Source organism: Lathyrus oleraceus, chromosome 7 (genome assembly GCF_024323335.1).
Source record: "Lathyrus oleraceus cultivar Zhongwan6 chromosome 7, CAAS_Psat_ZW6_1.0, whole genome shotgun sequence".
Classification (NCBI taxonomy): domain Eukaryota; kingdom Viridiplantae; phylum Streptophyta; class Magnoliopsida; order Fabales; family Fabaceae; genus Lathyrus; species Lathyrus oleraceus.
Genome location: NC_066585.1, coordinates 530,686,866 through 530,702,581, shown reverse-complemented (window position 1 = coordinate 530,702,581; position 15,716 = coordinate 530,686,866). Strand labels below are relative to the sequence as shown.

Genomic DNA, 15,716 nt, shown 5'->3' with positions numbered 1-15,716 from the left:
AAATCGATGACTTTAAAAAGCAGTATGCAATTTCAATTGTGGTCATGACATTGAGATCTTGAATGTCATAGATAGATTTTAGTAAATTTACCTGGGCTTAAAATCGTTACATTTCTTATGACAGATGCCATTGCAGTCAGAGAATCAGTGCCTGCAAAAGTGAAAGCTTATCATCAGTAAATTGTGGTTCAGGTCAAAACTAAGTAGATGATAAGTTGTTATCAATTTTTCAATACCTTGTATGTTCATATTTTTCTCAGATAGAGCTTCTGCCGAAGTTGATGGTTGTTCAGATATAACTTGATTATCATTTGAATGACTTGGTGTTGGATCACATGAAAAATCAAGACCCTCACAAGAAAAATCTAGATCATTTAACATTTCAGCAAATGAAAAGTCCATGCTAAGGGCATCAAAGTTAGGGAAATCAATATCATATAATTGAACTTCATTGTTTGACTCTGTTGTAGAAATCTCATTAGGCAATGATTTGTCAGAATCCAACCTTTGAGGCATATCCGAGGAATCAAAGTTCAACCTGCTTCTTACATGTTCCCTCTTAAATGCCTTGTCCGAATTCGTTTTAACAGGGGAAATGCAATGACTGCTCTCTATATAAGCCATCTGTTTTGCAGGGCTAACCATAACTCTTTTGGTTGAAATTACAGTGTAACAAGTAGATGTAGTCTCTGCATTGCTAGGTGGAACCTGAGTAACCTCGGGTGGGGATATATTTGCATCGCTATGACTGGAATTTGCTCTTGGAGGAGTCTTTGGAACTTGTGAATTGGTAGGGATAGACTTCTGAGGCTGATTAAATAAGCATTTCACAACACTAGAGCCTTGAACTTGTGAACCACTTGGTACAAAGTTTGCAGCAGATGATTGAGTTGCAGAAGAGGGATGATAAACTACTTGATTATTAACAGCATTGTTTGATTGTGGCAGTGTGTTTTGACCTGAGATGAGGACGGAGCAAAATTATAATCAATGATCTCATGAAAGATTAGCACATAAATATGCATCAGATGACCAAGCAAGGAGATAAGTACACTATACCTAGAACAGGAACTTTCCTACTGGTAGAGGATGCTCGGCCACGAGATCTCTTTGCAACTGAAGGAGCATCTACTGTTCTAGTATCTTTTCTCTTTCTGTCAGATACACTAATCATGGGTGTTGAGTAGTTTCCATTCTCTACATTTGTGTTGTTAGACTGAGGCACTGAGAGCATATTTGATGTGTTTTGTGTTGAAGTAGAAGTAGCAGCAGCAGCAGAGGCACTAGGAACACCTGAAAAGTTGAAAGTTAAATCAGTTTTCATTACAATTAAAACTTAGTCCTATGGTGTGGTTTTAATTATAAAAAAAGAATCATGGATTTCACACTTAAAACAGAAATGAAGCAAATTGTAACTAAGTGATGAAATGTACAACCCCCATTGTTCTATTCAGAATCAAGACAAGTTAAATTGGTTCCAAAAGAAACCTTCAATTATTAATTCATATACAAATACACCAAAATGAACCAGAACACTGTTTTTAAAATAGTCAAAGAAGATTATTTAGTCTTGTAAAGTTTAAGACATGATAATTTATTCCAAATTACAGTCTGCAAACAATCACAGGTACAACCAAGAGCAAATAGTTATATCTAGAGTTTGAAACAATGAATGGTCAAAATTCCAGGTTGCAAAAACATCAACAAGATTTAATCACAAGAATCACAACAAACCATACATGCAATTCAAAGTGTTTCTGATAATTAACTAATGCTAATATGAACATAAACATAATTAAACAATGACAAGAAAAAACACCAGCATTTCAACCCTAATTAATCAAGAAGATCCATATCTCACCAATTTTCTGCTGAGGGACCGCCACAGACTTCGCATTCGGCATAGCAACATTCGTCAACGAAATATTCTTACTAGCATTATAAACATTCATAACATTCTGCACCCCATTCAAAAACATCTGAACCCGGTTCTTCTCTTGCTCCATATAAACCCTTTCTTGATCCAGCATCACTTTCTGCTCCTTCAAACATATATACTCATCAAGCATCTCACCTAAACTCATCAAACTCTTCGGCACCTAAAAAACCAATCAAACCAAAAAATAAATAAATAAATAATCTAAAATTTAAAATATAACAAAGGGGAAATTACTAATTATAATTTATAAACCTCGTTAATTGGAGAATTGGCGATGAACGACGAAGCTTCGATCCGGAACGATTTTCTCGTTTCGGTGAAATTGTTGTCGCAGAGGTACCGATCAACGATGAAAGCGATCTGGATTGGGGTGACTTTGCCTTTGCCGAAGGATTCGGGTTTTTTGGATTTGGATTGTTTGGCCATTGTTGTAGATTTGGTTTGGGATTAGGGTTTGTGAAGTGATTATTTATTTGGGGAATGTGAAAATAAAAGATAAAAGGGAAGTGGAGAAGGAGGGAAGTGAGAGTGGGTAATGTAAGGCGCGGGTGTTGTTTTTGGGTTCAAAATTTATAGATGGTTTTGGCGGAAACTCTGAAATGAAACGTTGCTTACCGCGCTCAGTCAATGTGACTTCTCAATATCATTAGTTTCTTCTTTATTTCTAAATAAATTAGAATTTAATTCATATACATTTTAAAGTGTACAAATATTTTACTTACCATATGTGTAAACATATTTTCTTAGTTAAATTTTTATTGATGTTATTTAATATCTTATATATACAATTTGTTAAATTATGGAAGAAAGTTTTGAGTTTGAATTCAGATTAATTTAGTAATTTTTTATGTTTAGTTTATTATTTTATTGTACTAAATTATAATGTTATAAACTTTTTTTCTAGAAACAATTAAGGATAAATATGGTAATTTCAAGACTTATTATCACTATCCAATTTTAGTTTTGTTATGTTTCTAGATAGTAAGGTGACTCAATACATAAATGAAATTCGGCGGATGGGTGGTCAATTATGATTGTGGATCACTCAATCTAAATATATTACCACTCATCCAAAGGTAATAAGATATCAACAGTTTTGACCAAGTCCTCGGAGAATCCACTTCTTTCGTGATTTCACATACTCTCTAGAATGTGGAGGAAAGTGTTGATTCTTGAATTAGATCTGACCCACAAATATCTTTATAAATATCATATCACATAAGTTCAAAACAACATTCACCTGATTAATCAAATATATAATCTTTTACATCTTATATGAGCAGACTTTTATCTTTTAATATACTTTTATTATCAAGTATAATTGACTTTCATTGAATGACCCTGATAAAAATGGTGTTGGCTTTAAGTTCAATCGGTCACCTTTAATGACAACATTGAAGATGAAGAAGGCAATGACATTAAGGGATGGAGCTATCTACACATACCACATAGTAATGATAATATTGATAATGTATGTATAAAAACTCTTAACATGCTTGATATTTTTATATCATCCCTATCAAAGTATATTTTTGGAATTAAACAAAAATTAATAATGTATGAAGTATCAATTTATTTGTGAAGATAAAATATGTTGTATATTTATAAATAAAAAATAAGAAAAATGACAAAATTGTTTGGTTGATGATTGATAATTGATAAATTAATTAAAGTATTTGATAAAATTATCAGTCAACTAGCTGATAAATATAAAATAACAAAATTGTTTGGTATTTTTACATTCAATATATAATTGTTTTATTTTAAATTAAAATAAATTATAAAGGATAAAACTCAACTTTAATTAAAATAATAAGGATAAAAATAAAATAAAAAAATTATAAGTTATAAGTTATAAACTATAAGTTAAACCGTTATTTAAAATAGCATATGAAAAATAAGTTATATGCTAGTAAAATAAACTATATAATAATAATAATAATAATAATAATAATAATAATAATAATAATAATAATAAATCATTGTAAAAAAAAATTATTGTCATATAGTTTATAAACTATAAACTCGAAATATATCATGCCAAAAATAGTCTAATATTTTTAAAATATTTAAAGTCATAAAAAATTATTAAATTTATTAATAAATAATATATTATATTTTTAGTATAAATTTTATCCCTACAACTTAAAAGTTCTGACTGTGTTCCTGAAATTGACAAAGAACCTTAGAAAAAGGTAAATAAAAGTTTTAGTATTTTTGAATTTTTTATTTTTATCGAAAATCCAACAAGATAATATAAATTGTGAATCAGATCGTCACAGACAATTTGAAGGCCTTGCTATATTTTAAAATTAGACCCTTAATAGATGAAAATATAACAAATTAAAAAAATTATATTTCATTTAAATTGTAAATAGAATTTAATATATAGAGAAAAATGATATAAAAATATTATGTAGAAATTTAACTCATAGTAGTTTAGTTTTTCGCATTTTACTACTCTTACAATCCTCGATTGATAGAAAAGTTTGTATCATTTAATGAAGAAATAATTTTTTAAACAATTTCGAAAATAATAATAACAAAGTGATTTAATTAATAAACAACCAATAATGTGAAATTACAATTTTTCAAGATCTCACAACTATTATGCCAAATTTATTAATGTGTTTGTTCACAATGGCAGAAAAATATAAATAATTCCAATTTTACATTTAAACAAATTTTGTACATCAATAAAATCATTAAAATTTTAAGACATTGTATTAGAGGATAGAGGAGGGGGCAGAAGGATCAAAGTCGCAAGAGAAGTAAAGGGTCAATGAGACAAGAACATTGTGGTCAAAATAGAGAGCAAACGAATGACATTGAACGTGGCTCGACAGTGAAGGTGTTAATGACGTTTGCAATTACGTCGAAGACACGTATCACTTCCACAAAGAAAGATAACAATATCTCTTACTTCTAAAGATAGAATATGTTATTTCATATGGTTGGTAACATTTTATAGAGAACATGTGAAGCAAGATATTATGTCAAGATGGAAGATATTCTCTTTCCATGTGATCAAGACACTTCGGGAAGAAAATAACTTGTTAAACATAATGTCCTTCATTATGTGAGACATCATGTCTCGTTTTGGGTTACTTTGTTCACAAGATAATTAGAGTAATTCTCGTACTTTTAAAGATATGTTTCTTTTTATACATAATCTAGAATTTTGCGCTTGTGCGCTTTTTTAGATTAAGAAATATTTATTTTGAATCTCTGTTCATAAGATTAAACTTTAAGAGTTTGGATTTTCTCAAGATTTAATCAATCTATTCTTTACAATCAATGTTATTGAAGATTGAGTTCTTTCAATTTTTGGAAGTCCAATCGCGTTCAAGACCTAAACCATATTGGGCTTTGATGATGGACCTTTGTTGCTATTTAACTAGGAATTCTCCATTGTGAAGACTCAAACCTTGTGATTCGCTGTCGTGCACGGGTCAAAAATGAGTTACTAAAGAGTAGTAGAAGGTTGCGACACTCGAGTCGTATCGTAAGGAATCTTGATTTTCAGACTTATCATCAGTTATTATATTGTCAATTCCCTAAGCGAATTCAATTCCTATTTGATTATAATGTCGATTAGACAAGGACAATCAACACCATGTGAATCATATTTCTATTTACCACATTAAAGATAACAGTTAAAGATTAGGCTAAATTAACAAAGAAGTTAAGTTAGCACACGATTATATTAAGTAACATGCATCGATCAAATTTAATCAATCATATTCTATGAAACTCGAATTAAGCAAATAAAGGCACGTAAAACAGAATTGAAAAAGGAAGTGAATAAAAATAAGAGCAAAATCAAATTAAAATTGAAAACAAACTAAAAATAATAGAAATAACAAGAGAAATTATAGATTTTTCGTAGCACGATAGTAAAAGAGTGTACATCAAAATGCAGTGATCAAATTTCTCCATGCTTAAACTTTTGCTCTCTGAGTAAAACTCTAAATTCAAAATTCAAAACAAAATAAAAATAATAACAAAACAGATATGATCACAAAAGGGTAAGAAAAATTCTTATTCTAAGCTTCAAGGAATATAGAGTTATTGAGTAATTTCTTGTGACAATCAAAGCAAATTAGATTATAGTTTACCAAAGAATAGATCATAGGTGGAAAGATCCTCACATGATAAAATTCTCTCAACTCTCAAGTATTTAGGTTATTTGTTTACACTCAAAGTACGTCATGAAAGTTAGCACTACCCTACGCTTGAAAAGAATTTATCATCCATATTTGAAATACATGCACATAAAGATCAAAAGGATTTTATCTGGGTTGTAACGTGGCCAAGGTAAGGGTGAGATAAATCCTAAGAGGTGTTAGGCTGAAATTTAAAGGGATAAAAAATAATTGAAAGGGACTGTGGGAGTTGAACGAAACAATATTTCATTTAGTTTACATCAACTTCTTTGCAAACCTTTTCTCTTCTTTTTGCTCTTTGTTTTTCTCTTTTCTTTATTTTTCAATTCATGAGGGATAAGATAAGAACATGGATTTTCTTATTTATTTCTTTTCTTTTCTTTTTCTATTTTTTTTCCGTCAACTTTTGAAATATCATTGTTATGCTAATTCAACCTCCACATAACTCCAAGCAAAGCTCTTCCACCTGATCGCGACTTTATGAGTCTATCGGGGTACTAACTGCAAGCGCACAGTCTAATCGCGTAGTTTTAAAAGATATCGATCCCACAGGGACTTAATGAATCGATCTACCATTTTTTTAGGGTTACTGCGTAAAGCTAAGGCGGATGATACTTTAATGATTAGGGGGAAAAGTAAAACTAAATTTGGATCTAGATAAAATATCAAATAATATGGATATCAATATGTAGCTCGTCGTAATTAGGGAATCAAATCTTCGTTGGTCTTTTTCTTAATTTTAAAATAAGTCTTTTCAGTAGACACTATTAATTAAAAGTCTTTTCCTCAAACTCTCGCTTTGTTGAATTAGACTATGACTTTATATTTTAACGTACGCTCTCACTATTTCGTTAAATCTAAAATCACTTTTGAAAATAATAGAATCTATGGAAACTCCTTTTGAGAAAATACTAACCGTTTAAACGCCCTCGTCTCAAACTCTCGCTCTGTTGACTTAGGTTATATGATTAAACTTAAATGCTTAACTCTCGTCCTCACATTTAACTTTTAAAAATAATTTTGAAAATAATTAGAATTTAATTAACCTTAAAAATTGCTTTCGCCCTGATTTAAAGTTAATGTTTAATTTACATTGTCCAGTTAAAAACTCAAACCGTCGTTCTATTGATTTTAACTTCTTTATGTCTTTTACTCTCGTACAAAAACCTTGGTATTAACTTTGTAAATTGAGACCAGAAAAAGAGTGACTATATTCTGAAATAAATTTAAACCAACTCAACTTAGATTCCTTTATTCCGCTTACACTACATACCGATATCTAAATTAATTAGCCAGACATGATAAACATGTATAAACAATAATCATGCATAGATACGGCCATATCAAACGAACAACATATATAAACAGCGGAGCAAAGCATTTGTAAATTAAAACGATAAATCAATTAATTAATGAACCTGGAAAAATACTAGAATTTTGGATTTTATCTCCTAGCTTCGATGCTCGAACACTCCACCACAAGTCGGTTGGATTTGTTCTTCACAATTCTCGATCAGATAGGAAAGTAAAAACAAGGAAATAAAATACTATGATCTAACGTAAGGTTAGATCCAGTAAAAATTACACAATAATTTCCGGTGTAGAAACTATCGTGAGAAAGTAAATTGTATGCTTCGGAAATTAAACTAGAAAAAAGAAAGGAAATAAATTGCTTGAAAAATTAGGATGCTGGAAAAGTTGTACAGAGAAAGAAAAAAAAGAGAAACCATTGACTTTTATGAGGTTTATTTATATTCACCTCCCAAAAATAACCGTTTTCTAGAATGGGTCTTCAGTGTGGTTCAAAACGTCTACGAGTGCATGAGAGAATTTAGGGGAAACCGTCCACTCCGTTACGCACGTAAAGCCTAAAATATAGGATGGAATGTGTGACGTCCGTCACACTATGTGTTACGGTCGTAATACTAGATTTTAGGACGTGGCGATCGGCACGTGCTTGTTGCGGTCGTGACAGCAATCTTTTTTTTTGTTCCAAGCGTGGGCTGGGCTTTGGTGCTTCAGCTTGCTGCTTTTCCTAGAAAATCTTCTTTTTGCACCCCTTTTCTTTCTTTTTCACATGTGCTTTAAATAATGATACCTGAAATAAATAATAAGAAAATGCCGAGTAATATCGAATAATATAAAATAAATTGAATCAAATAACTATATAATTTAATTAAATCAAGTCTAAAAATGTGATATAGTTTCATGTTATCACCACCCCCCTTAAACAGGGTGATATCATTGTTTTTCACTCTAGGCTTGTAATGAGTTGTAAACAAAAATAAGATAAATATACTCAAACGGGCTTCAAACAATGAATGATAATTGCAAGGTTGGTTTTTCGGCTAAGTGGCTAAAAATAAAACAAAAGCAAAATGTCTTTATCATATCAATGTGCACAAGTAAACAAAAAGTTTCAATAATAGTCAAGTCAAGTTCTAGACTAATTAATAGACACGAGTGAAATCACACAAGAAAGAAAGAAGTGGGTTTTTGTATTACCCATTATAAGACTCAAAATCTCATAAAGAACATTTATCAACCATAAATGATGCACAACTCAGAATTTATTCATGCTTATCATACTATAAATGCGAAGAAAATAACTTACATCACATCGTAAGTCTTTAGTCAAAAGAACAAAAAAATTACTCACACTTGCAGGCCCTAGAACCAGAGAAAAACATTCCCCTACACTTAAGACACATATTATCCTTAATAAAAGAAACAAGTATAAAATGAGAGAGTGAGAAAGAAAGATATATATATATATATTATATATATATATATATATATATATATTAATATATATATATATATATATATATAATATATAATATATATATATATATATATATATATCGATATAGGAGAGAGAGAGAGGAGAGAGAGAGAGGAGAGAGAGAGAGAGAGAGAGAGAGAGAGAGGAGGAAGAACACACACTCGATGACTCAAGGAGGATAGATGATTGCATAAGTAGTATTTCTCAGTGAGAGGTCTTATACAGTTTCTTCTTTTAAAGTTAGGTTCTCATGGAGTAGCTTATGCCAGTGTCCATTGACCTAGAGAATTTTATTAGTGCATTCATTTTGGTTCCAATATCAAAGAAGGATATTCTATGAATAAGAGTGTTGAATGGACACATGAAAGTGCTATAACTTTTCACAATATCAACGATCAAAGGATTAAGGGGTTGCCTCATTTCTTTTGTTCTATCTTCAAGTGAGATCATATGCACACACATGGACGAACTAATATCAGGAATGCCAGCCAAAGTCCATCCAGTCCCTTTCTTAAGTTCCTGCAAAAAAAATTGTCCTACTCAAATTCAAGCTTTGATGAATATTTTAAATCTTCAGGGAGTGGTTTAAGCTCTAAAGAAGGTTATTTTTCAATGGATGATTTGTTTTGAGTCGCCGGAATGTTGATAGCTTTATCCGCAAGAACATTGCAAATAGGGATGTTTGTGGAAGAGTCATACGTAATATCAATCTGCAAGGAAGCTTCTGTCTCAGCACGAACAAAACAAAGGTTAATCTCAACACATGCATCGTAAGTGTAAGTATCATCAAAATCAGTCAGTGATGGAAAATCAGCTGAAAATAACTCAGAATAAGTATCATTAACTAATTCAAAAAGCAATTCAATGTGAAAAACAGAATGCTCTTCCATGGGATGTTTCATAGCATCGAAAATGTTGGATTGTGTAACAATATCACCAAATTCCATGGACATTGTTCCATCATCAACGTCAATTTTTGTTTTTTCGGTTTTCATAAATGGACTGCCTAAATTGATGGGTGCCCTGTTTAACTTAGTTTCTCCTTCCGTGTCCAGGATGTAGAAATCTGCAGGAAAATTCAAGTCATTAACTTGAATAAGTACATCTTATACTACACAAGCAGGGCGGGCATAACTTTTGTTCACCAGTTGAATGGTTAAACCTCTATTATGTAAAGGGCCAAGATCAAGATCGTTATAAACAAAAGTAGGCATAACATTAATGGAAGCTCTTAAATCTAGCATGCAATTTTCAAATATATTATCCCAATTGTACATGGAGTAGAGAAATTTCCTGGATCTTCGCACTTTTGGGGCATGGACTGAGTAAAAGCTGATACATTCCGCTCAGTGAGAGCTAATACAAGTTTGGGATGAATGAGAGCTGAAACATTTCTTCCCATATTAACTCTCTCATTTCCATTCAATATCCTCTTGTGAGTGCATAAGTCCTTAAGAAATTTGGCATGCTTTGGAATTTGTGTAATCATATCAAGAAGTGGAGTGTTTACTGCCACCTTCATAAATATGTCTAATATCTTCTTATCCTTATATTCCCTATCTGTCTTTTTATTTTTCACTATTTTCTACGGGAAAGGAATCAGTGGTACATGATTTTTCTCTTTCTCAATATCAGTATCAACCATAATTTCATAATCATGTATGGGATTAACATGGCATTGTGGAAGAGAGGATATGGCAGAGGGACCAAAGTTACAAGAGAAGTTAATGGTAAATGAGGAAAGAACATTGTGGTCAAAATAGAGAGCTAACGAAGGACGTCAAATGTGAAATGTACGTTAAAGGTGTCAATGACAGTTGCGATTACGTCGAAGACAAGTATTTATTCCACAAAGAAAGATAACACTATTTCTTACTTATAAACATAAAATATGTTATTTCATATGGTTGGCAACATTTTATAGGAAACATGTGAAGTAAGATACTCTGCCAATATATGAGACATCATATCTCTGTGTGATCAAGACACTTCAGTAAGAAAGTATATGTTAAACATAACGTCATTCATTATGTGAGACATCATGTCTCACTTTAGTTTACTTTGCTAACAAGATAATTAGAGTAATTCTAGTGATTTTAAGGATTTGTTTACTTTTATACACAAACTAAGATTTCATGTTTGTGCGCTTTTTTAGATTAAAAAAGTTTTATTTTGAATCTCTATTAGAAACGTTAAATTTGAAGAATTCGAAATTATTCAAGATTTAATCAATCAATTCTTTGCAATCAACACTATTGAAGATTGAGTTCTTTAAATTTTTAGAAGTCCAGTCGCGTTCAAGATCTAAACCCTAGCGGGCTTTGATGATGGACTTTTGTTGCTATTTATCGAGGCATTCTCCATTTCGAAGACTCGGACCTTGCATAACTAAGTTCGGTGTGTTTTATATATTTTAAGTCTTGTGGTATTTTTATGTAATACTTTATTCATGCGTATTAATACTAAGTTAGGTGAATATAGTATTTTAGTAATAATATTGTTCCATCATTCATAATCTTTTGTAATTGTCCAAACACTTAGGAGAGTTTTTGAGCGAAAGTGATAGGTATCTCATTCTGGGGGAGTCCTAGATGAAAGTTCACGGGTAGTATTAGGAAACAAGGCATTGAACTAAGTAAGTTTAAATTGAATCATTTGTACTTTTAATTATTAAGATTGAAATTCCTTTCATTGGGTTAACACCCAATAGACGTAGGTGGATTTGCACTGAATTGGGTTACTCATTCATGTGTTACTTTTTATTTTGTGTTTATTCTGCCAGTTAAGCATTATATTTTTCATATACGTTGTTAAAAAATTGCGTCTGGCATATTGGTATCTAGAGAATGGAATTTCATTTGGCATTAAAGCAGGCACCATGTTCTGGCAGGGTGAGCTAAATGAGTTATATGTATTTTATTCAAAATGGATAATGCTAGAGAAGGATGATCTGTAAATCGGCCACCTATCCTGGATGGCATTGTTGAAAAGTATATCTTCGGCAAATATTTTTATATCGTATCCACAAAGATTGGTTGATATTACCGCCGTTCTATAATCCAAATGTTGTAAGTTTAGAAAGTAACAAGGTTGTTTTGGTTGGAAAGTTATCTTGTGAGTAAATATCACTAAAAACAATAAAATGGTTTTAATCTAATATAAAAGCTTGGCAAGATTGGAGTTCACTATTTCAAATGTTTATGCTTCCTTATGATAACTATATAGATTTAAGATTATTGATGATGTTCAAGTATCCTCTCAAAGTCATTTATGTCTAAATGATATTGTGATAATCACTATATTGATCCTTAGACGATCTCTCCACCTAACTATCAATATAGCAATCTTTAATGTTTAATACCAAAGAAGAGCAATGAATAAATCTATCTCTACAACTTATTCACTACTTGAAAATCTGTTTTATGTCAAGACTCAAATAATCTCTCTCGACAATTACTCAAATATGGTTTTCAACTTAGGGCAAAAACAGTATTCAATACATCAACAATCTTTATCATATATATAAATCAAATGGAATACATAAACATATGAGAATAGCTACTACCTCCAATCTTGACAAAGGGGAGTTTAGCTCCTCATCATCATTGTTCAAAGCAGAAAGTTAAAGAAGAAAAACTCTGTTTTTCTCTCTTACAAAAAGCTCTCAATATCAATGTGTGAATGATAATGAATGAATGTGAATAATGTGTTTTTCTCTCCTAAAAGAGTTGACATTTCCTTAATTGATCATTTCCATCCAAAGCAGAAAAGCTATCCCAAGGCAGACACCAAAATGGTAAAACCAGCTGGCCTTCAAAACAGCACTTTTGACCCAAAATCAACTTGCTGGATTCGCAGGGTTCGCGGCGCGAACCGACACTGTCATTCAGTTCGCGGGGCGAACTTTGTTCGCGGGGCGAACTGAAGCTGCCTCAGTTTCCTTGCTTTGCAAGCTTCATCCAAAATCTTCCATATTATGATGCTGCAATCCAAAGCTTTCTCATCCAAAAATTCTACAAAACTAACAAATATGTGAAATAACTATTCAAAACAAAATAAATTAAACCTAATTGCATTTATACAAAATAGTGAGAATAAAAGTGTGTAATTACATCAAAACTTGGTAAAAGGAACCAATAAAATGATATAAAAAGTAGTACCAATTGGTCCCTAACAGGCATAAACTATGACTATTGGAAATCTCACATGGTTGCTTTTCTCAAGTCTATGGATAATAAAACATAGAAAGCAGACCTAAAAGGATGGGTACCTCCAAAGGTTACTGTTGAAGATGGCACAAAATCCTTGAAGTCTATGAGTGACTGGTCAAAATAAGGAGATGAATAAGCTCATGGAAACTCTCATGCACTCCATTACATTTACAATGGAGTTGACAAAAATATTTCCTGGCTTATAAATACTTGCTCCAACGCCAAAGAAACTTGGGAAACTCTCCAAACTACACATGAGGGCACCTCTAAACTTAACATGTCAAGACGAAAAATTGAGGATGAAACCATTGTTGAATTTAATGATCGCATATGTTGTCACACCCTCGTTTTTACCCTAGCATTCATATCATCCATCCACCATACATTTTTAATTTGCATTAGTCCCCAAGCATGGTTCTAGTGACCTAAGTACAAAGGGATGAGAATTAAGGTTTTCAATGATTGTTTTCCTAAGGGTTTTTTGCAAAGGTCACATGGAATTATGTGTTGCTTTTATGGTTAGGGTTTATTCATTCTTGTCTCATTATGGAACATATGGCCATTGCGCATTCAAGGTGGGTGTTTGGTTTCAACATGCTCAAATGTGTGGTTGTGTTCCACATCAATCACGAGAATTCAAGAATCATTGTGCTTGAATTGAAGTGTGTAATCAAGGCATTGTTACCATGTCATGAAGAGTTCATTTTGGTAAAATAAAATTCAAAGGAAAATTAAAGATGTTCATCATTTATGAAGTGGAAATAAAGTATCAAGGCACGCCTCCATAGACAGGGTTTTGTTCCAAGAATTGATTCAAGCTTGCTCAACATGGAGCCAAGTACCACATAGTTCATTTTCCACTTGGTTTTGGTGAGGTTTCAAGATCCATTTCAAGCATGATTCTTGGATCAAGTCTAATGGCATGATGGGTCACTCATTTTCAAGTCATGAATATGGAACAAGTATGCATCATTCAAGTGAGTTCCATATTGCAAGTTCAAGTTAGGCCATTCACATTTCATCATCAACATAAGGTGGATCCCAAGTTTTCATGGTTTAAGATGGCCTTGTTCAAGGTCAATTTAGGCCACCATATCATTGATTTCAAGTTCATCCATGGTTCAAGGTTTAATCTAGCATGATCCAAGTTTGCCATTATGATTCAAATATAAGTAAAGGCTAGGCATGGTACAAGCATGGACATAGCAAGCAAATGAACCATGTTCCAATGCAAGGTTACAAGCCAAGTCTCATGGAGGATGAAAACAAGCATGATGAAAGTCCGAAATATGGCGCAACTCTGGTGCAAATGAACAACACCAATAGCTACAACAAGGCAAGCATAACATCAACATCAATCAATGAGTAATGCAAGGCTGGAATTGAGCTTCCAAGCAACATGAGAAAAGCTGTAACATGATGTCCATGAAGATACAAGCTCGGGAAAGCCATGAAAGTACCATGCCAAGCCATCAAATGCAAGTGTGATTGTCAAGAGCAAGAGCATGTGCCAAGAGAAATAAGTAACATTCAATAGTAGACCCAATTTAGTTGAAAGAGAGGTGCGGAATGTGTGGTCATGTGTAGCAAAACACGAGCAAATACCAAAGGGATACAAAAATACCATGATAGGGATCAGTACAAAATGCCAAAAAATACAAAATTAAGAAGGCTTATAGAAACCAAATGATTGACACGTCATTGTTGAATGATTTGCACGCAATTTGGAGTGGATTTGATCATTTTTCCAGCTCATCAATCATCCACAATTCAATCATGTGTTCATATTTGGATCACATAATTCACGCCTCCATTTGGCACGTATGAGCTACCATCACCCCCTATAAATAGAGGATCGTGTTGCACCATTTCCCAAGCTTTAGAGCCATTGAAACGCTACCAAGATCACACCGCACCTTCACCAAAACAGAGCATACGGTCAGAGCAATTGAAGCATTTTTAGTTCACTCCACGCATTCAGACACCTTCCCTGAAGATCATTAAAGCTAATAGGATGAAGAGAAGTAACTGAAACCACCATGCTTGAGCTCCCAAAATCCATCAGAATATGCACTTGAGCAACTTTTCGGCAAGGTAGAAATTATGATCAAATTGATTGAAACATGTTACCACATTACTTGTGATGATATGTTGGTCATTTCCCCTAACCTTTAAGCATCAATTACTACTTCGTTGTCATTTAATTTTTAAATTAGGCTTAAGTGTTCATCTGTTTTGAGCTCGAATTTTCCATAATTTGAGTCAATCAATGGCTCCTGAGTGTGGAGCCTGCAACGATGACCATATAGGAGGTGAAATCCATGCTTGATTTTGCCTAAAATCTCGAGTTGCAGGATTTGATTTTCAACATGGCTGGAGGTTGAAGACGATGCTCACGCGTTGCTTCCCTCCAAATTTTTGAATTAATTCTCCAATAATGTTTTGTCATTTGTTTTATTTTCATTGGTTGTTTGAAATGATGTGGATATTGTACATTAAGCAACATGTTTGACTTGGACCACGTGTTATCCACTGATCAAAACCATTGACTACGCATACTTTATTTAGTATTCAGATCAGATGGCTGGGAGGAGTCTCCTTGGCAGAGCACGCAC

At 32.5% G+C, this 15,716-nt stretch overlaps 1 protein-coding gene across 1 annotated transcript in view; it reads right to left on the bottom strand.

Annotated features, from left to right (window-relative positions):
* LOC127106606 (uncharacterized) overlaps positions 1 to 2,504 on the bottom strand; it is a 3,047-nt gene extending 543 nt beyond the window's left edge. The window contains exons 1-5 of the mRNA XM_051043905.1: positions 2,192 to 2,504; positions 1,862 to 2,099; positions 1,060 to 1,293; positions 237 to 959; positions 92 to 151 (exon numbers count right to left, since the gene is read on the bottom strand). Of these exons, the coding sequence (XP_050899862.1) occupies positions 92 to 151; positions 237 to 959; positions 1,060 to 1,293; positions 1,862 to 2,099; positions 2,192 to 2,365 (1,429 nt within the window). The 5' untranslated portion in view covers positions 2,366 to 2,504. The remainder of the gene's footprint in view (positions 1 to 91; positions 152 to 236; positions 960 to 1,059; positions 1,294 to 1,861; positions 2,100 to 2,191) is intronic.
* Positions 2,505 to 15,716: the final 13,212 nt, after the last annotated feature.